General features: G+C 34.0%; 1 protein-coding gene across 2 annotated transcripts in view; it reads right to left on the reverse strand.

Annotated features, from left to right (window-relative positions):
* Positions 1 to 18,994: 18,994 nt before the first annotated feature.
* Positions 18,995 to 24,521, reverse strand: part of LOC105042809 (wings apart-like protein 2) — a 29,677-nt gene continuing 24,150 nt past the window's right edge. Inside the window, exons 10-14 of one of the 2 annotated variants that reach the window (XR_012140974.1) lie at positions 22,328 to 22,481; positions 20,183 to 20,280; positions 20,021 to 20,102; positions 19,369 to 19,512; positions 18,995 to 19,234 (exon numbers count right to left, since the gene is read on the reverse strand). Coding sequence is in view for 1 of the 2 variants with exons in the window: in XM_010920137.4 (XP_010918439.2) it covers positions 19,429 to 19,512; positions 20,021 to 20,102; positions 20,183 to 20,280; positions 22,328 to 22,481 (418 nt within the window). In the remaining variant the exon portion in view is untranslated. Of the gene's footprint in view, positions 19,513 to 20,020; positions 20,103 to 20,182; positions 20,281 to 22,327; positions 22,482 to 24,521 lie in introns of both variants that reach the window. The other variant, XM_010920137.4, reaches the window with a different exon arrangement.

The following is a 24,521-nucleotide window of genomic DNA, read 5'->3' on the forward strand; positions in this document are numbered from 1 at the left end:
ATATTTCATCTACACCATAATATAAAAAATTATGTTGGTTCAAATAATTATTTCTATAATTATTAAAAATAACATATTGCTAGTGCAACTTATAACGTCACCAAATTATTTTGTAAATTTCTTTTATGTCGATCATCAGCATCCGTATTATTCTCTTTGCATAGTATACTCTTATGCTCACTACAACAAGTTATGATTTTTAGTTTTACATTGATATAAAAAAATTACTTAAAATATTAAACAGTATGCTAAGATGGTACTTACTCGATAAAATTTTAATTTTTTCATAATTATTTAGAACGTAGAATTGTGCCTTGGATAGCTCATTCATATCCATAAATTCATATCTCCTTCCATCAATGGGTCGAACCATTTGTTTAAATATAGACAGTGTCGGTTTATTATCACCCTATTAATGTCTGCATTACGATCTGTACAATTGAATCTTCTTTCAATATCGTCAAGATATATTAAGCACATGTGACACACTCCGTAGCTACGTATGCTTCCGCTATAGATCTTTCAGGACGTACTTTATTGCGCACATACTTTTTTAAGATATACAAGAATTTATAAATAAAAATAAATTTAAATTTTAAAAATATATTTATATCTTATAACTGATATGATAAAGTACGTACAATTTTTTTACCTTTCAATAGGATACATCCACCGATAATGTACTAGTCTGGCCAAAAGAATTTCTTTTGAAAAATGAATAGCCAGGTCTACCATAACATCAAAAAATGATGGTGAAAATTTTTTTTTTAATTTACAAAAATGAGCACGATATCCTTCTCAAACTTCTCAAGTAAGTTAATCTTCAATTTTCGGTAATATAGTTCTCAGAAGAACACTCCCAACTCAATCAATGCAGTTTGAACATCACCACCCAAATAGCCATGGATGACCATAGGAAGCAAGCGTTGCATCATCACATGGGAGTCATGACTTTTCATGCCAGAGATATTACCATCATTGTTGCCAACACACCGTGATACATTTGAAGCATATGCGTCAAAAAACTTTACGATTTTAAACCATCCACAGAAACTCTTCTTTTCTTCGTCAAACAATGAATAACATGCAGGTGGCATAAAAAATCTATCACCTCAATAAACTAAATGCAACTCTAGTCGGATTCTCAACAAACTATCTTTATTTTTTCTGAGATGTTCAATACTGCACCGATGATATTATCACAAATATTTTTTTCAATGTGCATCACATCTAGATTATGACGAAGTAGTAGCTGCTTCTAATATGATAGTTCGAAAAAAATACTTCGTTTCATCCAATTCAACTCAGCTTCAGTATGCTTTTGCTTGTGAGTACCCGATATTTTTTTAACTTGGACGTTTCCGATGACTTCAAGTTGTTCTAAAACTTCTGCTCTACTTAACTCCTAAGGTGGCGAATGCCGGACGGACTTACCATCAAAGTATTGATTGTAACAGATCCTTCAAGAATGATTAGCAGGTCGAAACCGTCGATGACCCATGAAGCATATTTTCCATCCATGCTTTAAATGTAAGGAGGATGCATCCTCGTTGCATATTGGACATGCCAAATATCCTTTGGTGCTCCATCCAAATAAGTTTTCATATGCAAGAAAATCATTTATGGACCAAAAAATCAAAGCATGCAACTTAAAATTTTTTTCGACTCACAGGATCATATGTCTGTACTCCAATTTTTCATAGCTCCTTCAGATCATCGATTAACGATCGTAGATATACATCAATTTTATTACCTAATACTTTCAGACCCTGAATCAACAGTGACATAAAAATAAATGATTCTTTCATGTACTTTCAAGGTAACACGTTATATACAACTAGCATCACAGGCCACATGTTATAAGAAGTACTCAAATTGCCAAAGGGATTAAATCCATCTGTCACTAAATCAAGCCGGATATTGTGTGGGTCACTCGTAAAGTACAGATACTTTATTATTAGTCGATATTTTATTTTATTATTATAAAAATTTTGACAGTATCTCTCCATAGTTCTCCAAGTATACGACGTGAATATGGTGCCTACGCACCCTATCCACCATATACCTAAAGAACAATGGATAGATAACTGCTGAATACCACATAACGAAATAAAATATCAATTATTAACAATAATAAGATTATTATTTTTTTAAAAAATTCTAATACAGGACATCCAAGAGTCAATCTCGATTAAGATCGACTCTTGAACGAGAATCTATGGCTCAATACAATTTAACTACCATTTCTGAATATACATTCAAAGATGGATTTCTAATTTATCAAAAAAGAGTAACTCTACATTGAAATTTTTCATCAAAAAATTTAATAGAGCTTTTTTAAAATAAAATATTTTTTATATTTAATTATAATAAATAAAAATATAAAAATAGTATATAAAATAATTAAATTATAATAAGCAAAAGTAATAAAAAATTTATAAATTTTAATAGTAATACTAAAAAATTTATGTAATAAATATAAAATAAACTATAAATAGTTGAGCACGCAAAATAATAGTAACACAAAATAATAACACGAAACTCAATCCCAAGAGCCTGATGGTTTTTTATTTTTTTCTAAAATATTTTTACCTAAAAAAAATAAATATTTTTTTATTTTTAAAAAAATATTTTTTACCTAAAAATATTTTTTTCACTAAATGAGCTTCGGACTCGATCGCCCACGACCCCCGCTTCCATGGCACCAGTGCCGTCACCCACCCTGCACCACCTGGACTTGGCCCCTGCAAACCCCACTCCCACAGTGTTGCCACTGTCACCCACCCCTCGCGACCCAACCCCCGCGGCCCCGCCGCCCTCTCCAACCCCCCACGACCTGGATCCCAACTTGGATCCTAATCAAAACCCAATCTGGATCCCAACTCGATTCGAGATCTCAAACTGGATCCCGACCTCGATCCAATTCGGATCGTGATCCAGATTTTATTTTTATTAATCAAATAATAAAATATTTGATTAATATTTTATTTTTTTATTTTTTTATTTTTTTCCCCCTCGTTTCTCTCTTCCCTTTCTCCCTCCCCACCGTCACCCACCCCTCCCCGACCGACCCCCTCCCCGGCCCTGTGTTGGCCCCGGTCGCCTATAGCTCCCTTCCCGCCCCCAACTGCCCACCCCCACCCCTGCAACCCCCTCCATCGGATGACCCCCTCTCTGGCCCCGTGTCGCCCATGGCCGCCCATGGCCCCCTCCCCGCCCTCATGTCACCTCTGGCCACCCTCCAACCCCATCTCCGCCCCTGTGTTGCCCCTGATCGCCCACCCCCACCCCTGCAACCCCCTCCACCGACCGACCCCCTCCTTGGCCCCTTGTCGGCCCCGACGGCCCACAGCCCCCTCCCCACCCCTGTGTCGCCCCCAACGGCCCCCCGACCCCATCCTCGCCCTCGTGTCACCTCCAGCCGCCCACCCCCACCCTACAACCCCCTCCGCCGGCCAACCCCCTCCCCGCCCCAGTGTCGCCCTCGGTCGCCCACAGCCGCCTCCTCGCCCTCGTGTCGCCCCCGACCGTCCCCCCCAGCAACCCCCTCCGCCCCTCGAACCCCCGGCCCTCGTGTCGCCCCCGGCCGCCCACCCCCGCAACCCCCTCTGCCCCCTGATGGCCCAATCAACCAAAAAAAAGGTGGGAAGAACCCTTACCTCTGATGGACGGCAATGACAGCATCGGAGAAGCCCACGACAACGTTGTGGACGGCAACAGTGGTGGTGATGATGGAGATGCGCTCGCCGGCGGGAAGAGAAGGGGGGAGAACTCGGAGAGGGAGAGGGGAGAGGGAGATCTCGGTCGGAGAGGGGAGAGGGAGATCTCGGTCGGAGAGAGGAGAGGGGAGCGGAGAGCTCGAAGAGGGGAGAGGGGAGAGAGGGGAGAAGAAAGAGGGTTTTGCGTGAAGGGACATCGAGTTGATGTCCAATTAACGTAGAACTATTAATGATAAAAAATTATTTTCATCGTCAATAATTTCAGCTAAAAAAATTTTTCACTAAAAATTTTTTTTTCTAAAAAAATTTTATCCAAAAATAAATTATTGACGATGAACAAAAAATTTCATCATTAATAAGATTATTAGCGATGGAAATATAGTTTCCGTTGCTAACAAATACCACCAAAAAATTTTATTTTTTTTTCTTCTAACAATTTTTCTTCAAAAAAATTAAAAAAATTATTTTTAAAATAGTTTTTTTGATGAAAACATCTTTTCATCGCTAATAAATTTTTTTTTCATTAATAAATTTTTATTCACAATAATTGATTAAAATAATATTTTTAAAATATGGTTACTGATAAAAAATAAATTTACATTGTAAATATATTTTCTTAAAAAATTTTATAAAAAAATTTAAAGAATATTTGCAATGAATATTCATTTTACGTTGCTAATAATTAAATATTTTTTCAATAATAATTTTATAAAAATTAATTTTGGATTTTTTCTATCAAAAAAATTTTTCATCCAAAAAATTTAACAAAAAATAATATTAAAAAATATTCATGATGAAAAATAAAATTAATTTTTTTTAATCTAAAAAATTTTTGGTCTAAACAAATTTTTCAAAATAATTTCATCAAAAAAATTAATTTTTTATTAATCAAAAAAATTATATAAATAGTTAATTTATAATTTTTTTTCAAAAAAAAAAAATTCAAAAAAAATTATGTACATAAAAAATATAATTACGATGAAAAGTTCAATTTATGTCGCTAATAATTATTATAAGAATAGCTTTTCGACTTTCGCAATGGAATAGATACTATGGGAGATCGATAGTTTTAAGATTTTTGATCTCTAAGGAGCTCGTCTTCTTCTTGGAGTCCTCATTTCGAAAGTCAAAGTACGAGAATATTACAGTGATTCTGAGATCGTGAGAGAAATCCATCAAGATTGAGATTTGGATGATAGAGTAGGGATAGAAAGTTAGAGGTCCAGAAGCTCGAATATTGCATGCATATGTGGATCGAACTTGAAAAATTCATCAAAAATTATGTGACCATCAAAACTCATATATTGTATGCATCCTAGAATGCGCTACTTAGCTATATAGTTTCTACATGAAAGGAAGCTCTTTTCATACAGCTTAAGGTAGACACTCCATCAAAAAGATTCATTGATATCATTAGTAACAGTAACAGCGATGAACAGATAAATTTTATATCGTAAATAAATATATAGTTTATTTTATTCAAAAATATCTATTCATTCTAATTCATGAATATCATCCACTTTCATATGATTTTTTTAAACAAAAAATTCAGTCTAGATTATAACTCACATTTGCTTCTTTACTATATAAAAGAATAAAAGATGTATACTGCTGCTACAAAAAATAGATACAATTATCTTACATAAAATCAAAATTTTAAATTTTATAATTTTTTAAATTTTTAATTTTTTTACATATTTATGATTAAAATATTTTCATTATAAATAAAAGTATTTACGATGAAAATAAAAGTTTCATCGTAAAAACTTGATTATTTATGATGAAAAATTTTCATCACAAATAATAAGCAATTTTTGATTTTTTTTAATTATTAATTTTTTTAAATATTGATGATGAAAATATGTTTATCATAAATAATCGAGTATTTATGATAAAAATTTTATTTTCATCGTAAAAATTATTTATTTATGATAAAAAATTTTCATCATAAATAATTAGCAACTTTTGATTTTTTTAATTATTATTTTTTTAAAATATTGATGATGAAAATATTTTTATCATAAACAATCGAGTATTTATGATGAAAATTTTATTTTTATCATAAAAACTATTTTTTACAATAAAATTTTTTATTATAAATAATGAGTAACTTTTAATTTTTTTTAATTTTTAATTTTTTAACTATTGATGATGAAAATATTTTCATCATAAATAATTAATTATTTATGATGAAAATTTTTTCATCATAAAAAAAATTATGATGAAAAATTTTCATCACAAATAATGAGTAATTTTTAATTTTTTTAAACTACTTACGAAAATATTTTCATTATAAATAATCAAGTATTTATGATAGAAATTTTTTTCATCATAAATACTCAATTATTTATAATGTAATATTTTTATCCCAAATAATCTATAATTTTAATTTTTAAATTTTTTATTTTTTTTAAATATTGATGATGAAAATATTTTCATTGAGAATAAACTTATTATCGATGAAAAAATATTTTTCATCATAAATACTTAAATAATTTATGATGAAAATATTTTTATCATGAATATTTAAAAATTTAAAATTAAAATAAATGATGTATTATTTATGATAAAAATATTTATCATAAATAATATATATTTATAGTGAAATAATTTTTTTATCACTGATAAGTAACTATTTGTGATGAAAAATTATTTTTATCATAAATATTTTATTATTTATTATCAATTTTATTTTTCATCATAAATGCAATTAGTAGTGATGAAAATACTTGTGTCGTAAATAATTTTATTGTAAAAATATTCTTTTCTTGTAGTAAATTTTATTATTTGTCAAGCAATTGCAATATATGTTAGATGTATGCCTTGAAAGTCAATTAGGCCGACACATATAATTTTTCTAAGGACATAGTTTATAATTTTAACTTATTAATAAAATAAAATTCAGATTATTTATCCATTCATATTATATGATGTGTCTATGAATTGTCTAATGAATTAGTAAGATGATGACACATATTTTTAAGAGTTAAAAATTTAAAATGTGTTATTGATGGTTAATTCGTAAACTACTCCCGACCGTAGGATCATCACAGAGATGGTGATTGATCCAAATAGATTGGTACATAGATCACTTTCATAGGGATAGATGAGTCTCGAATCTACAGTATGAAACATTGAGCGAGAGTGTAGGTGCTAATTATTAGAGAATAAGAGTATCGAACATGATCAACTTAAGTAGTCACTTAGATATCTATCTTCTCATCGTGACATACTCGATGCTGCAGTAGTGTGAATAGTTCTCAAATCTGCGATGTCTCAGCTGTTCACAATGAGGTTGCTATATTTTGACTATACTATAACTCGATCTTCTAACTATACAGAACTTTGAAATGTATGTTGACTACAGTAGGTTCATTATAAAAATAGAATGTACATATAGATAAGAAAATTGACCCTGATAATAAAGAAGAAGTCCTATGAGGATCATGAAATTGAGTTCGAAAGTTCATGATCATAGCAAGTATGAATGATGGAAAGAAGTTTTCATAAAATTTCACTAAGAACTCAAGTTGATTGAATCTTACACACGACAAGATCAGATTGATGAGTTATCCATAACCATAGTCTTATTGAAATTCATGATAGAAAAATTGAATCATAAGACAACTACACCTAGAGGTTCATCTATTCAATTGTACTGGATTGTCACTACATACTGCTAGATATCACTGGTGAATTATGAGACCAATTGAGAATTATTTAAATGATCAATAATTCTTAAATCAGCTGACTTGAAAAGGTTCCAATCTATTAAAAAAGTTTCGATGATATTATTGATCGAGGTCACAATATATCCTACTATCAGACAGAATTGTATCTATGGGGTCACACATAAAGAGAATTGGTATAGGATTGAGCAATTGGACTCACATGGATCAACTGGGTTAAGGATTTGAGAAATTCTATTAGGTTAGGAATACTATGCTAGTACATGGTTAAATCCAAATCATTTTTAGACTTAATCCCTATGAGATGGGGATTGAACCCAGTCAATTGCATGCAATATAGGCAGCCAAGAGTTGATTTTCTATCATACTTGAAGTTGGAAGAAATTGGGCTCGTGCCCAATTGGATTGGATCTAGGGGGCGCCAACTGTTGGTGCCCCCCTTGGCCTTATGTGACAAGGATTGGGAGAACTAGATGGGATGCACGCCCCATCAAGTTTTGATGCCAATAAGGGCAAGTAGGAGGCGCCCATGAGTCTTAGTAGGAGTTGGTTTTGGTTCCTTATGAGATAAGGATGTAATTTAATCGAATCCTAAATCAAGTAGGACTCCTTTTGGCCTGTAAAAAGATCTTGAGATGTGATCTCTAAATCCTAAGCCAATAGCTTCCACACCTCCCCTCTCCCTTGGCCTCCACATATGCCCTCTCCCTCTCCTCTCTTCCTTATGCCTCCACGCCTAAAGGTTGGGTCTTCTTTGGCCTCCATGCCCAAAGGAGTTGGGCATTTCCATCTACATGCCAAGGGCTGGCATCTTGCTTAAAGAGAAGGCATTCTCTCTTCTACTTTCATCTTTCTTCGAGATACGTGCTAGTTTTTTAGAGAAGAAACAAAAGAGGAGGGTCCTAAATCATTCTCGTGGATACTTGTAGAGGTCAAATACTTGTACAGCTCTAGAAGAAATTGAAAGAGACATCCATGATCATCAAACTACGGTGAATATCTATCCACACAAAGATGAAGATGAGATCTTCATATTTATATTTGATAAATTTTATTTGCTGCTATAAATTCTAAGAACATGATAGGGATGATCTCATGAGATGAGATCTAATAGATACATGTTAGATTAATTTGCTTCCGCTGCACGTATCAAAAAAATTTTATTGCTCTAGCATGCATACCCTACATGATTTTTCCTTCAACATATCTCTAGGTTGTTATACCACATTAGCAGGTTGTTACGACATAACCCCAAGTTTCAGCTTACTCACAATGATTACTCGCATAGCTCTCCAAGATCTTGGCCCCCTCAATTAGTTACAGGAGATATCAATGTCAAGCATTTTAACCTGCTCGCTCAGCAGATGCAGACTCTAATAATGGTGGTGCAGAATCTATAGTAGTAGTTGATAACTAGCCAATCAGTTGAACCACTAGATGGTCTAGTGCAAGGTAGCTATTGCCCCTACTTTGAGAGCCCTGAGCGGTTGAGCAAGAACAAGAGTGCGATTATTCTAACTTTACCATCAATATAAGTTTCATTTTTGGCAACTCTTCTCAGCACTATCTGAGAGAAATCGATAGGTGGGAGGCCAACCTCTACTGTAGGATCAAAGAAATGCAACACCAATCAAGACCCTACAAGGACAAATGGTTGATGCAGAGGATGATCTAGAGGTGATGCATAAGCCTCTCTTCACAAGGAGATCATGGAGGAATCCCTACCAAAAAAATTTAAGATGAGCAATTCGAGTACTATGATGATACTATAGATCCAGTGGACCATCTAAAGAGCTTTAGGGCTCTCATGTTAATCCAAGGAGCCAATGATCCTATGACATGTGAGGCTTTCTTGCTCATTTTCAAGAAGGTTATTTGGTTTGGCTTTCGAGCCTTTGGTCGGGTTGATCAACTCCCTTGACTACCTCAGCCACTGATTTGTCGACCACTTCTCCAACAATAAAAAATAAAGGAAGAACTCCATCGATCTACTCACCATCAAGCAGAGGGAAATAAGTTCCTTTAAAGCTATATCAAGCGATTCAATGCTAAAATCTTTGAGTGTCCAAACTAGATCACTTCTCACGCTTCAGCTTTTCATTAGATATAAGGCCTCTAATAACTTGGCTGAACTACTCTCTTAGGCACTTAAGTATATCTGCATCAAGAAGGCCACGATAGGTTATATAGATGCATTAGGAGGAAGGAATGGTAAAAGACATCAGAGCCACGAGGAGAAAGATGAATCAAGGAGAAAGCATGGCCGAGAAAAAAGGATCACTATGCAACCACAGAGCCCACCTCAAAAGTTTAACAGACATACCCCTTTTCAATGCTCTGAGGGCACAAATTCTGATGGGGATCCAAATCTGAGAGTATCTTGATTGGCTCTGGAAGATGAGGACCCTTGCCAATAAGAGGGATCCAAACAAATTCTACTAGTTCCACAAAGATATGGGCATGACACCAAGGAATGCCACTATGTTGCTAACCAAAGAAAAAAAAATAGGCAGGATGGATAAATCCTAGATAAGTAAGACCACAATAGACCACTCATCGAGTGATCACTTCCATCCATGAAGGAGCTGTAACAAGAGAAAGCTCGTGATTAGAAGAGACCTTAGTGGGAGGATCAATCTCCAGAAAGATCGAGGACTCTGGATGAGAAGAGCACTGAACAGTCAAGCTCTAATATTCTTAAGATTGACCACAATAAGAGTTGTGATGTTGAATTTTATATCTCTTTGTATTAATGATCTCAAAATAGCATTCTGTAAAGTCTCAGCATGACTGAGTTGAGGAGACATCCAAGAAGTGACTAGAACCTCCAAAAAGAAAAATTTTAATATAACTAAGTTGAGAAGATACCTTAAAAGTGACTGTAATATCTAAAAAAAAAGTCTTAGCATGACTGAGCTAAGGAGATACCCCAGAAGTGATTGGGACCTCTAGAAAGAAAAATCACAATACAATTAATAAGTTGAGAAGACACTTCAGAGTTACTAAGATCTCAGAAAGAAAAAATATTAGCATGACTAAACTAAGGAGATACCTCAAAAATGACTAGAACCTCCAGAAAGGAAAGTCTTAGTCCAAAATTAAACTTGAATGGGAGGAAGCATGCTCAACTCGATCACTCATATGCTATCTATCCAAAAAATACAACCAATCAAAAGTTCTTGCACAAAGTGCACTTGGATGGGAGGAAGTATACTCAGCTCAGCACGATCACCTAGGTGCTAGCTATCCAACCAATCAAAAGTCCTAGTACAGTCCAACCTCAGATGGAAAAAAGTATACTCAACTCAATCATCCGATGATAGCTATCTAGAAGAATCCAACTGAATAAATTTCTAGTACAAATCAAGCTTGGATGGGAGGAAGCATGCTCAGCTAAATCATCTAGATGTTAGCTGTTTAGAAGAAACCAATGAATCAAATTTTTGGTACAAATTGGACTCAGATAGGGAGAAATAAGCTTAACTCAATCACCCGAATGTTGGCTATCTAGAAGAGCCCAACCAATCAAAAATCATTGTACGAACCTTGCTCATTTGGGAAGAAGCATATCAGCTTGATCACCTAGGTATTAGCAATCTAGAAGAATCCAACCAATCAAAGGCACAATGGCTCGCAATCCACTACTCTCTATTTGTCTGCATGGCAACCTCAGGTGCTTTAAGCTTGCTTAGGTATTATGGCCTTATTCGATTTATCTTTACGAGACTCTAGTTTCACTTTAGTTTTGCAGCTTCTTATGAAAATTTCTTCATCTCAACCATCCACTTAAAATATTCTACTCTTACCTCAACTTATTCAATGCTTCATATCTTCATCTCATCTCTAAGAAGCATGCTAACCTTGTCTTGGCCTGCCTCTAAGGATATCATGATTATCTCTCAGAAGGCTTTCTAAATTAATATGGCCGATCTCATGTATTTGGAAGTATTTCTAAAGATAGTTATAGTTTTTTATTCATTAGTTAGTATAGCCTGGCCGACATCATGTACTTAAGCTCATAATCACGTGCACTAGTCCAACCTAGCCAACCTCAACATCCATAAGATAAAATCAAACATTCAGACCAAAGAAAAGGTATGTATGAAAGTAATTATATTTTATTAGTATAACATGATTATAAAATAGGTTAAAGACTAGATGACACTTCCAAAGAAGAATGTCGGATAATAGTTATCTAAGGTCAATAACTTTAGTAGGATCATCCAAATCAGGAGGCCAACTCCCACCTCATCTTACACCTCCGAGGTAGTTTTAAGAAGTAAAAGAAGAAGATCTACGTAGAGATCTACTATCCTAGCTCTGATGTGGGGTGCATGACTGCCAAATCTTATCACACCCTAGCATGGCTCTTACTAGAGATGAGTTGGATGAAGTTAGGAAGGAGCTTCATGGTTCCATTTTTGCACTTCCTAAAGTCTTACAAATGCTTTTATCGAGCATTTTTAATCGAGCATTCGACAATCTCCCTCAGTAGTCCATAGAGGATTTGTACTCTATTGCTCCCAAAATTCTCTTCTTAGCTCAGCAACTTATAGTCTAACTATCTGTAGTTTCCTCTCAACCTCGAAAGTCTGAAGTTCAGCTGCCTCAGCCCTACCATCTGCAGCCTTCAGCTTGGCCCCCACCTAAGTCACCTTTTGTTTGGCATCAGTACCTTGGGAGTCATCTATGCAGTTAGTTGAAGTAAGGCTACTTCGATCCGGTTCTACTTGACTACTAGCCTACTTTCGAGGGATCCTATTTCAGCCTCAACCTCTGCCACCTTTTTCCTAGTCTTTTGCAAAGCTAATTGGAGCACCTCAACATGATGCTGAAAATCTCTTCCCATGGAAGATCCAAGAGGACATTATCTTATAAAGAGAAAAGAGAAGGATTAGCAAAAAAGATCATTCTCTTCAAAGAAAAAGAAGAAAGAGATGCCACAGAACCACCACCCAAAGATGGTCCAGGATGATTCAACCAGTTGGTTTGTGGAAGCTTCTCAGTGTGACAGAAAGGATACTCCAAATCACCCCAAATATGATAATCTACAAAAGCCTTCTCTCTCCTTTGTAGAGCTCTACACATGATGCAACCACCCCACTTTAGTCGATCGATATTGTTATAAAAGATAAAACTCGTCCTTTAGGTGACCACCATCCAAAAGTTAATACTTTTCTTAGTGGCATAGAGTCTAATAAAATTATTACTTCCTTCACTTAAACCAGAGAGGATGCTTCAGACTTAGAAGTGGGGTGGGAGGGGGAGGGGCGCAAGTGATGTAGTAATAAATGATAGTCCAAATAAAGGTGATGTGGAATATTAAGATTCATCCAGCTCATGATTTATGTGGCAACTCAAGCACATTTAAATTTTTCAAGGCATGATTCTCGGAGCCCTCTAACCAACCTTGAAGCTAGAATAAGTAGACTAGGAGCAACCAACCTTTAAAGCCGAAGCCCTTGGTTTAGCCTAGCAACCAACTAGCTTGACAATCAACTGGAGCCGAAGACCTTTTCACGACAAACATAGCTCGGCCTCAACCCTTTTGCCCAAATACTTACAAAGTCTTGGTAATTCCATTACACATCAGGTAGTTGTGGTATATCCCTAGATTGTTATAGTGCATCAACAAATTGTTACGGCATATTTTTTGAGTTTGTTGGGATACAATTTGCTAAAGATTCAGGATCCTATCAACAAATAAACCTGAAGACCCTCCATAAAAGGTAATCCCTTTAGAACATCCCTAACACTAGCATTATTGCAACTATTCTCTCTACTTCTTCCTTACTTTCCATTAAAAAATCCTCTCTAATTGAAGCGTTGAAGGGTCTGATCGGAGCCAATCCAGTGTACTCTCTAACATGCTCTTATTATCTTGCAGATCCATATAGGTAGTCCACATCAACATTCTAGGATTGATAGCAATAATTACATATACTAAGAAATACTTTTTGCATATTTTAGTAAATCAGAATTCAAAAGAATCCAAATATGAGAATCAAGTATATATTGTGCATATAAATTTTCATATATAAATTTGAAAGTGCTATTAAAAAATTCATTTCAATTATTAATAATGTGAAAAGAATAGAAAAAATAATACACATGCACAAAAAATATAGAAATCACTCCTTGGTCTAGAAATTAAATTTCCTGAATCTCATGTGATATGACAATCTATGCAATTTGAGTGATTGTGCATTGTTGATGGAATTAGCTTTAAGATCGAAGTATGTATTCCTTTATGTCTCATTGGGACTCATTTTTTAGAAGTAGGTATATATAGTTATTTAAGTTAAATAGGATATACAAAGTTATTATAAAATCTATCATCCCTTGACTCACTAGCACAAGTTTGGATGATAGTGCATATCCTATAAGATTTAGCCGATAGGATATGTAAAACTTAGTTGAATTACTTAATTTGCAAATAGATATGCATCAAGATAGATAGTGGTGTATAATAGAATATCTAGAAAATTATAATGAGATACAGATTTTTTTCTTCAAAATCATATAATGCTTTTTAAATATAAATTTACTTATTGATGGACAACTAGCTAAACCATAATTTTTCAGTGCTCAATCCATAATCATATCCAAGCTATGCCTCCATATTTGGTAAAAAGAGAAGAAAATAACAATAAGCTAATAAGCTAATAGCCAATAAATAACCATCACACCTCTAGTTGGATCAAGTATAAATCTTTATTAAAACATTCAAAACTAGAGAGATTTGAAATAATTTTTTTTATTTTACATATAGTTCATTATATATTTTTGTTCTATTCTCACCAATTATTCTCTAAAAAAATTTATAGGTAACGGACACCATATGCAAAAGGCGAACGTATAACACATGGATCTTTTTCCCAACATCTTGATTATGTTGGTTTATAGAATAGAGAGTCCGTCGGTTATTAAAATAGAAAAATAGTACAAAGCTTTGATGTGTACCAACATATGTTTGGGAAAAATTTCAAGATGGTACAGCTAATTAATGAGATGACTAAGCATATGTTGGTTTAATTAGTACATGGTTATATCTAAACATGTGGACAATTAAATTTTAACAAACTTTTATAAATTTATTCAATACCCTCCAATATCCCAACTTATTACCACTTTCAAGAATTTGAAATGAAGAATGCTCATATAATTTAACAGTCCTTGTAAGTGGGAAGAGGTAAAAAAGGGATACACCTAAATAGATGTATCAAAGTTATCACAAAAGAAGTGTGCAATGAAAGCTTTTCATATAGATCTTACCCCTCATGCAAAATAACCTCCTCCATTTTTAGTCACGCTCTTTTCTTTCTAGAGAACCCATTTTTGGTTCAAATGCCAAGATAGTCCTTTTTTCATGGATAACTAGTAAAATGACATGTGCAAATATATATTAAGTTAAATATCACATCAAGATAAGTATGTCATCTTTATTCAGTATATGTAAAATACTTCTAATTTAAAATAATATAAATTTTATTTTTGTGTGATTTTAAATGATGGGTTGACAAGTCTATTAAGCTGAACCTTTAGTGGCATAGTATAGTCGTGATTGTTCTCAAGAACACCGATAGATCTAACTTTTCAGTCTTTCTATAGGTTAGTTAAAATATAATTAATTTAATTAATTAAAATTTTGACTAATTATAATTAAAAAAATAATTAATTTATAATTATTTTTATCTAGTGAATTATATTTGATCTTAGCATGTTGGTTTAGAAGTATCTCTCTTCCTCATCCTTTGAAAGTTTTTAAGGTTTAAATATGAGAAGATATTCTTTTAGAACTTTTAGCCCAAAAAATTTTTTTAGAGTTTTTAAAACTCTTTCTTTTTCGCTAAATAAGCTTTTTTTCAAAGTCTACCAACAATTTGACATTAGAATCCCTTTTTAATAGAAGTATTAGCTTGTTTTGACCTTTTAAAAGAGAGGTCTAATTAGAGTTACTATAGAAATATTTCAAATTTTTAATAGAATAATCTAATTAGGGTTATTCTTGAATTGAAAATTTGGAAAAATTAAGTCACTTTATATAGTTTAAGCATATTTAATCTTAATAGCATATCAAGTTTTTCAAGATAGACCGGGTTATTCAACATTTAAATTGGATGGCTTGGCCCCATCATGTTAACTTAAATTACTCATGTTGAGTTATAGAATATTCCAATATCAAACTACATCAGATCTAGGACTGGCAAAATATGATTCGACCCATCAATCCGACTCGTGTTCAATCCACCATAAATAGATTTTAGGTTTAGACTAAATGGATTTGGATCATAAACGGATCGATCCGTTTAATCCATTTAATAATTGGATCATATTTGGGTTTTAGATATCTGATTTGTTTAACTCATTTAATCCGTTTAATATTCAGATCGGATTAAGTCAGATAACTCATTTAACCTTTTTAACTTATTTTTGATCCATTTAACTCAATATGTTTAATCTGTTTAACCCATTTAAAATTCGTTCAATCTGTTTAACCTAATTCGACATGTTTAATAAATGAGTTAAACAGATCGGATCGGATTATCTGTTTAATAAACAGGTCGGATTCATATTTGAATTTTTAATCTATTTAATAAATAGATCAAATTTGAATTGACGATTTTTTGATCCGACCCATATTGATCCGATCCGATCCGATTGTCACCCCTAGATTCAATATGAGTTGCAGCATTTGAGTAATTTATCATAAATGGCTCTCAACCAAACCTGGTTCGTCTTTCTCCCCCTTCCTTAGAATTCGTCTGCCCATGCGGTTTCCTTCTTTTGAACGAAGAATGGGAAATGATGGTGAAAAAATATTAGTATAGTGTAAATGGTTACCGAACCTACCAAACCCAAACACAACTTGTATTCTATTATGAACTATCAAGTCCGCGTACGCTCAACCTGTTGCAATACAATTTTTCTCAAAATCTTCTTAGAATACAATCTATTGCAGACGAATCCAAATATTGTGATCGGGGTGAAAAGTTTATAATGGGTCCAGTCCAGATTTTGTTGGTAAAACTTGTTCTCGAGCTAGGCTGGCTATCAATCATGATGCTCAGTTGGTCACTTTGGACCATCAATCGACCTACTTGCCAAAGTTGCAACCCCCAATCAAAGCAAGCAACTCTAGGTTTCCATTATGGTTCTGTTGGTGTGCGTTGATAATATACTTTTCATCAAATGGATAAAGTTTAGTCTCCATCAAAGAATGATATTTCCCCTCCCAAAAAGAAAAAGAGTTTGGCTAAAGTTTTGAGCTCGGGAATAAGCATACGATTGGGTATATTACAGCAACAATCCCAGAAAATCTCAGAATTCATCAGAAACTCCGAAAAATCAACCACAATGCTTTGTGATGTTCCAATTTGCATTCACCACTTACAATGAAGTACAATTCATATAGATCTCCAATCATTTTAGAGGGAAGTTGAAAATCTTAATCAACCGAGCTAGGATCCACACCCTGCCTACTTTAGTCTTAGAACATCAAATTCTTGAAAGGATTTAAATTTCTGTAGACCTAAAATAAAGCATTTCATATTGGGTATAAATTCAAAAGAAATATAGCTCTGTAAAACATAAACTGATCGTCAAGATTTTCAGACATATTAAAGTAAAAAAGTAATAATATCAAATGGCATCCAAAATGGCTTTTTATTAATGTTATTGATCAAAATTTCAAAAATCTGATAGGATGGGCATCTTTATGAAACTAGGATGATTTGAAGGATATATACATACATAATATATATATATATATATATATATATATATATAAAGAGAGAGAGAGCATTGGACTGTATAATTTGATGTTATTTACACTGCATTTTTTGACTACTTGATATGTCACTAGGGATCTCTAAATATATATTTTTTATATATAATTATTTTAGAGATAATAAACATGTTTGATGGCTCGGATTATTATGGCAGAACTCTTATTATCCAATCTAGATCTAATCATATTTGAGCAAAGATCCACTTGAAAAACCAAATCTAGCTCTATACATATAGAACTTTTATCGTTCTTGTACTTCAGTAGGCTATCAATTATCTATGAGAGATTTTTTTTTTTTCTTTTACCATCCTCAAAAACCTTTTTTCAATACATCCAACGAAAATGAAGCACAAATTTCTTCGGTATGCATCCCATATGTAAGTTCACACCTGGCATAGCAGAAATGAGATCTTCTTTTATATTTTTGGCTTATTTACATTCCTTTGAATATACAATCAGTCCCCACTCATAAAGATGTTTATATTTTGTAATGAAGCAAAGGTTAGACTAGCTCTTACGTAATTTCACCATGTTACAAACTAAAATTCCATAGTGATGAATCACTATTGCAATTTAGAAATTATTCTCTCTTATCAGTCTACAATAATCATATATCATAGGATATGCTATTATTAATCTATTGAGCATTTCATGGAATACCATCATGATCAAATATTTTTTTTATCGCTATATCTTCTTCAAGATCTAGTTGTCATCTTAAATTAGGGGTGAAACCGAACCCTACATCAATATATCCATATCTATATTTATTTTGTCTTATGAATAGAAATATGAATATTAGTTGGATGAAAAAATTTAGATCCCTACTTATTTTAAATAAATACGGATATAAATCGGATACTGAAAATATGCATATAAGTTGGATAATTAAAATTTATGACCATAGAATCAAAATATTACTAAGCGGATGATAAATCAAACTAATAGCATATTAATATGGATATTTATTTTTTAAAAAAAAATTATTGAGTGCTATATAAAATTAAATAGTATTACAAATATAATCGGATATTCGGATGCAGATTAGATAGTTGTCTATCTATATCCATATCTATTTTTTTTTAATAGACACGGATATAGATATTAGCCAAATGCTCAAATTTTTATTATATCCAGATAGGTACAGATGCGAAAACATATTCAAACAGATATATCATTCATTCATCCGATCTTACACTCATCCAGTTGAATCAAAGATTTTTGAAACTCGACGATCATCCTAATTTTCAATAGTTGGCAATTGTTGAATGCTGCAAATGATAACACAAATTAACAGTGAATATATAATTATAAGAACATTGCTACAATGATTGTGCTTGAATGTCACATGCAAGATAATTTTTCCCGATTTTTCCTTTTTCTTAGGATGAACTCAAAATCCTTTTAGATTATAAATGCTAAAAGAAATTATACGATCATTATTATGATTTAAAAGTTCTTTAATACCAATTATCAGTCCAAAATGACCATATAACATGCGATTGGCTACCCCGTTGAGTGCTTTTATAAATATCACTAATATGATCTACGTGGCTTTGATCTTCCCATGTTACCCACTGAATCACCGCCGTTTGTAGTTTGTTAAGTGCCCTTTGGTAAGTCATTATTTTTCAAAACCACGTACGCTGGATTACGTGGGCTTGTCTGCCTGTACCTTTATAGAACGATGGTACAGCAAAAGAAATAAAGAAGAGTGGAAGGGGACAAGACAGCCTTCCCTTTCCCACCATATAATCATATAGTCACAAGTTAATCATTGTATAAGATAAGAAAAATTCAAGATAGAATGCATAGTTTTGATTTAAAATCATACTCCGTTGTAAATCAATTTTCGAATTACTTTTGCTGGCGACCCATAGAGGGAAACCAACGAAGCGTTGAATAACATTTAACACAAAGCTACATCTGCCAACATATTCATTTGATTCACTTTCGACAGGACCTGACACACGAACACTGCACTTTCCAAGACTATATGGTACATTCACTGGTCTGGCCGTGGAGATAGAATGCGCCTGCAACACAAACAGGGGACGGAAATAATGTAGGAAAAAAAAAAAAAAAAACTGGTCAAACAAATTAGAATACAGATCTTTGTTAGTCCCGGAGGCTGTGCAGCCAACCTAACCCCATCTCAAAGCATCATTACCCAAAAGAGATTCCAGGCCGAGAGAGAGATCAACAGCTCTGTACAGGATCTGTGCATTCTCTAAGGTGCTTTACAGGATTCAATTACTTTGGCAACAGCTGAATGTGTTTCCGGTGCTATCATGTTTAGCGTCAGATGGAATGCCTGGCAAATCAAAGTGGGACCAAAAGAATTGGTTAAAAAATGCAGAGTCAACAGGCATTCTTACCGGAGCTAATGAAATTAAACCTTATTTCAAATTCACTTTAAATAATAATAATATTAGTAGTGGTTATAGAAAACAATAGATAAAATCCAACATATTTTAGGAAAATTTTCTATGAATAGGATACCAATCGGGAAGAAAGTCCCAGCAAAAGCAATACTAGTTACAAAGGGTTTGGAGGAAAATGAAAGAGAAAATATAATATAAAATAAATATGTATGAACAAGAAAATGGGATAATCCCATTATACTGCACCACAAACACCTTGGCATCTGGACTCGAAAAAAGTTGTGAAATGTGGAGCGATCCAGGTACGACATGAGATCATGCAGGTTTCAAATGAAAAATAACTAAACATATGAGCATGCAAATTCTTTTTCCCTTCTACATACATAGAATGCATGAGACTGATCTGCAAATCCTACACTATTTCATCTGTAAACATACCACAAATCTTTCCAAAACAGGTACTAAAACTTGCAAGTTGTGATTGGGGAGGCAGCTGGCAATGGCTTCACGCACCTTGGTGCTGTTAGTGACAAATTAACAGAAACATTAATATGATGAAATTACCCAAAAAACATGTATACATTGAAAAGCTATACAGACCTCTCTGTTGACAGAAATGCAAGCAGCAGAGCAGCATAAGCCTCAATGATCATCATTTCAGCCTCTCGCTCTCCTTGCAACAAAGAATCTTCATCATCCTGTTCCATTTTAGTTAAACATTGGGTCAGGTGGACTACAAAATTGTTTCTGCTAGCAAAAATATTGAATGACTAGGCCAAGAGCTATGACTTGACAGTACACAATATAAGTCACCAACCAAGCAATAGAATCCTGAAACCATATTAAATTATTTATCAAGTGCAAAAATTGCCGAGCTATTGACTGACAACCTTGTCTACCTAATAATAATTAAAAAAAAAAAAACAGTGGTATTGCTTTATCAACTTCTATGTACTTAATAACAAATGAGTGCAAAGATGTTGACGAAAAGCCTTCCAGCAACTCAGCATATTGCTTCATCAACTTCGACCTTCTGCAACAATCGGCTTTGTGGAAGGGATGAGCTGAGCTGACTTGGGTGAAACCAAGAACAGTCGAGGTGTCCCAAACTCAGCAGGTGCTATTTTATGTTGAGGTTGGGACTCACTGATGTTTGTTTTAGGTAGAGGGTTCATCTTGTTTGGTTTGAAATTTGAATTTTTTGAACCTTCTAACTGGAAATAGTTCTCTTGTTGGGGTTGATGCTGCCTTGTAAATGGTTGGTTTAAATGTTTCTTGGAATGGTTTTAGGTAGAGCGTTCATCTTGTTTGGTTTGAAATTTGAATTTTTTTGAACCTTTTAACTAGAAATAGTTCTCTTGTTGGGGTTGATTCTGCCTTGGAAATGGTTGTTTAAATGTTTCTTGACATGGTGTTTTTTTCCTTTTTTTTTTTAATGTACTTTTTGGGTTGCTTCTCAGGTTTATGGCTGAAACTAGTATACCACCTATTATCTCCATTTTTGGTGCCCAGCAAACCACCAGGCACACACCCACGACCCCCCTTCACCCCCCCCCCCACGGGCCCCACCCCCACCGCCCTGCGGCCAACCCTTTTCCCAAATTTAAAAAAAAAAAAAAAAAAAAAAAAAAACTAATCAATGTAGAACGTGTCTATGTACACCATTTAGGTTTTGTAAGAAAACTCTACTGGATCTTTTTTCCTAAAGATTTTCCTTTTCATCAATTTATTATTACTGATTGAAACTGCCACTTTATCATATGTGAAAAACTGTCCCTATTCTCTTCTTCTGGCTGAAGTACCTTTTCAGGACTAATATCATACCCGTAGCAATACTAAACTTGTGGAATCTTCTGAATCTTCTAAGCAAAGTATTTAATTATATAGAATATGATGTAAACTTACAGCCACTATTCTGAAAAATCAGTTAACTTCTTTTGATTTTTCAGACCTCTAAATATCTATAGCGATAAAATGTACTTAGAATATTAAACCTATATACTAAAGACAAAGTTGTAGCACAAATGGTATGACACAGGCGAAAGGATATGTTTCATTCATCATATGGGTCTACAAGACAAGTCTTTTGTGAGTTGGCACTTTTCTTTCCCCAGAATAATTCATGTAAAACATTTATACTAAATATGCTACTGATAAACTTTTTTTTTTAATCTACCATAATAGCCTGTAAGAAAAATAATAACATTCTTTTTAACTAATGCAAACCCAAAAACATGCATAATACAAGTTCCAAATATATATAACTATATTCAATAAATCCTCCTCTTCAAAGTTTGGACAACCAGAAACCTTGTACATTATATATATGGCAGACATTTATACCACTTTTAAGCAACTTAAAAGGAAATCGTGCATAGCGCACATATAGTGTAAAAATGAAGCTGCAGACTAGCAAAGTAATATGTCATCCACTGTGGCAACTAAAAAAAATGATAAAAAAGGGCAATGGATAATATGTATAGCCTTCTTTTTTCCAATATTAAATCAAAAGTGTACATTTCTAATCTAAGGTGCCACTAAATAATAGGATCTAATTTCTTCCAAGATACAGATTGAACCTTGGAGATGGGAATGGTACAAAAGATGCAACTAAATATTTGTCCATAATACAGACAGCAGACACTGCACATTGAAACATGATTTTAATAAAAGTTATTCAGGATGAAACTGTCATGCTTAAAAATAGTGTATTGAATACTTGTGACAGATTCAGCATGTACTTACACAAAGTAAAGATTTTCCCTCTCCAGCAGCATCCCCCACTCCTTGATTGGCCAGAAAAATGGAACACAATAATGGTATTACGTCCCTGTGAATTTCTCTGCTTTCTGATTTTCCTGGTTGATCCACTGAAACACGGGCAGATGCAAGGCGCAATCTGCAGCAACACCTTCAGAATGTGAGTTGCATAATAACACTGGGCTAATTTCTTCGAACAGCGTATTGTCACACAATAGAAGAACAAGAGTTAAATGATAAAGAGAACATAAAAAAAAATAGGACGGACAAATCTTGGTGAAATTCAGACAGAGTTATATGAATGCAAGGTGACCAACTGGTATTGGTATTACACAAATTACACAAAGACGCATATATCTAAACACCCCATAAAACATACTAAAAGGCGTCTATCAGCAGCTTAAAATAATAATGTCCAACTATATGTGATATGTGAATGTCTTATTCATATATTATCACAGTACAGATAAAAAAATAAGAGTAGCAAGCAGATACTTTCGTTGTGCATAAAATCTAAGGCGAAAAAAGATCATATTCTACTGACGTTGTATATTTCTTAGTTTAATTATGTAATAATCATGTATTTTCTTCATTTGGACCTTACTGGGCTAATATGCTTTATGTCATGTACAAATGCCCTACCATTATGATTTGGACCCTAATAAAAGATGCAGCATTTAATAAATGCCCAATGATGACCAGAAAAACAGTTCCGTTATTCAGCCTTGTTGGTGACACTCTATTACATTAGGAAGACTTACTAGTGGGTTCCCTATTATAATAGGAAAATAAAGGTGTTGAATTTGCTCAAGCAGTTTGATTGTTTTCTGTCTCTCTTCTTCTTCTTCGTCTTTTTTTAATCCTTCTTGAGATCAGGAGGGCTAATCCCCGCCTTCTTACTATATCAACCCCATCCTTTGAGGGATGACTCCAACTTCCACCCAATTGCTCAAGTGGCAAGGAGGGATACCATCCGAGCAAGCACTCCATGGTATAGGACAAGCATAAGATCAACATTTCCTTCTTTTGGTGGTATTGGATGATCTCTCTTCTTTACTTCCTCTTCCTTAGATAAACGGTTCATCTATATCCTATACATGGCTTATTTCTGATGTAGCCTACGATGAGCATTCAGGGTCACCTTTAACCTTTTTGCTTTGTGCTGTAATCATCTCATGGCTTGTAGGGTTGGACAGTTCTTTAACTTGATATAACTAGATATGATCAAAACACATGGATGATCAAAGATATATCTATCTTTAGGCTGAGCCTGTACTTTCATCAAAAAAATGATATATAGGGTTGTCAGATCTACTATTCTCCCACAAGTCAGCAAAAATAACATTTATTACATGTATCTCTCATTGATTCCTCTAATAGGATTAGTATTGTCTTTGTTTGTCATGGAAGGCCACATATATGGTGGACTGTGTTCAAGGTTTTAAATCCCATGGGATGCCTTATATATGTCTGTCCCGTCATGGTGACTGTCCCAATCAAGCATCCCATTATACACCTGGACGCTCTTATATATGTATGTGTATTATTTTCTTGAATTTATCTTGAAGTTTTACTGATCTATTTATTGTGTAAATATATTTGAACTTAAAAAATAATATATTTATAATACATCAGCCATGCGGATTAGTCCCGAACACTATCCTTCTTTTTCACATAAATACTGCTACTGTTGTCGGATTTAGAGTCTGATCATCGGATGGTATGATGATATTGTTTTGTGGGAGTATTTTGAGAGCTGTACAGGCATGAATGGAGTCAAAGGTTTAAAGTCTCAAAACATAGGTACGATGGTATGATAATCTTTTTCTATGAATTTTGTTTTTGGTTACAGGTTACAATGGTAGGATGGTAGGACCGCAGGAGTGCTTCGAGAGCTATGTGAGCACGATATTCAAATAGAGCGATCCGAGTTGCATAGGGCCTAGGGTGTAGGTGCGACACTTGGGTGCGGAGAAATCACGAACTGCTTTGAGAGCTGTGGCCAGTGGGGCAATCGAACAAATGACATCGCGCAACTGCGTTGCGTAACCCACAAAGAAAACTCCATACCAGAGCCTAAAGGCCCCGAACCCTCTTTCTTACCCCTCCAGTCCTCCCTCCCGGTTCACTCTTTGTCAGAAAATCTAACGACCTCCCTCCTCTCTCCACTCTTCTCGTT

Source organism: Elaeis guineensis, chromosome 4 (genome assembly GCF_000442705.2).
Source record: "Elaeis guineensis isolate ETL-2024a chromosome 4, EG11, whole genome shotgun sequence".
Taxonomy (NCBI): domain Eukaryota; kingdom Viridiplantae; phylum Streptophyta; class Magnoliopsida; order Arecales; family Arecaceae; genus Elaeis; species Elaeis guineensis.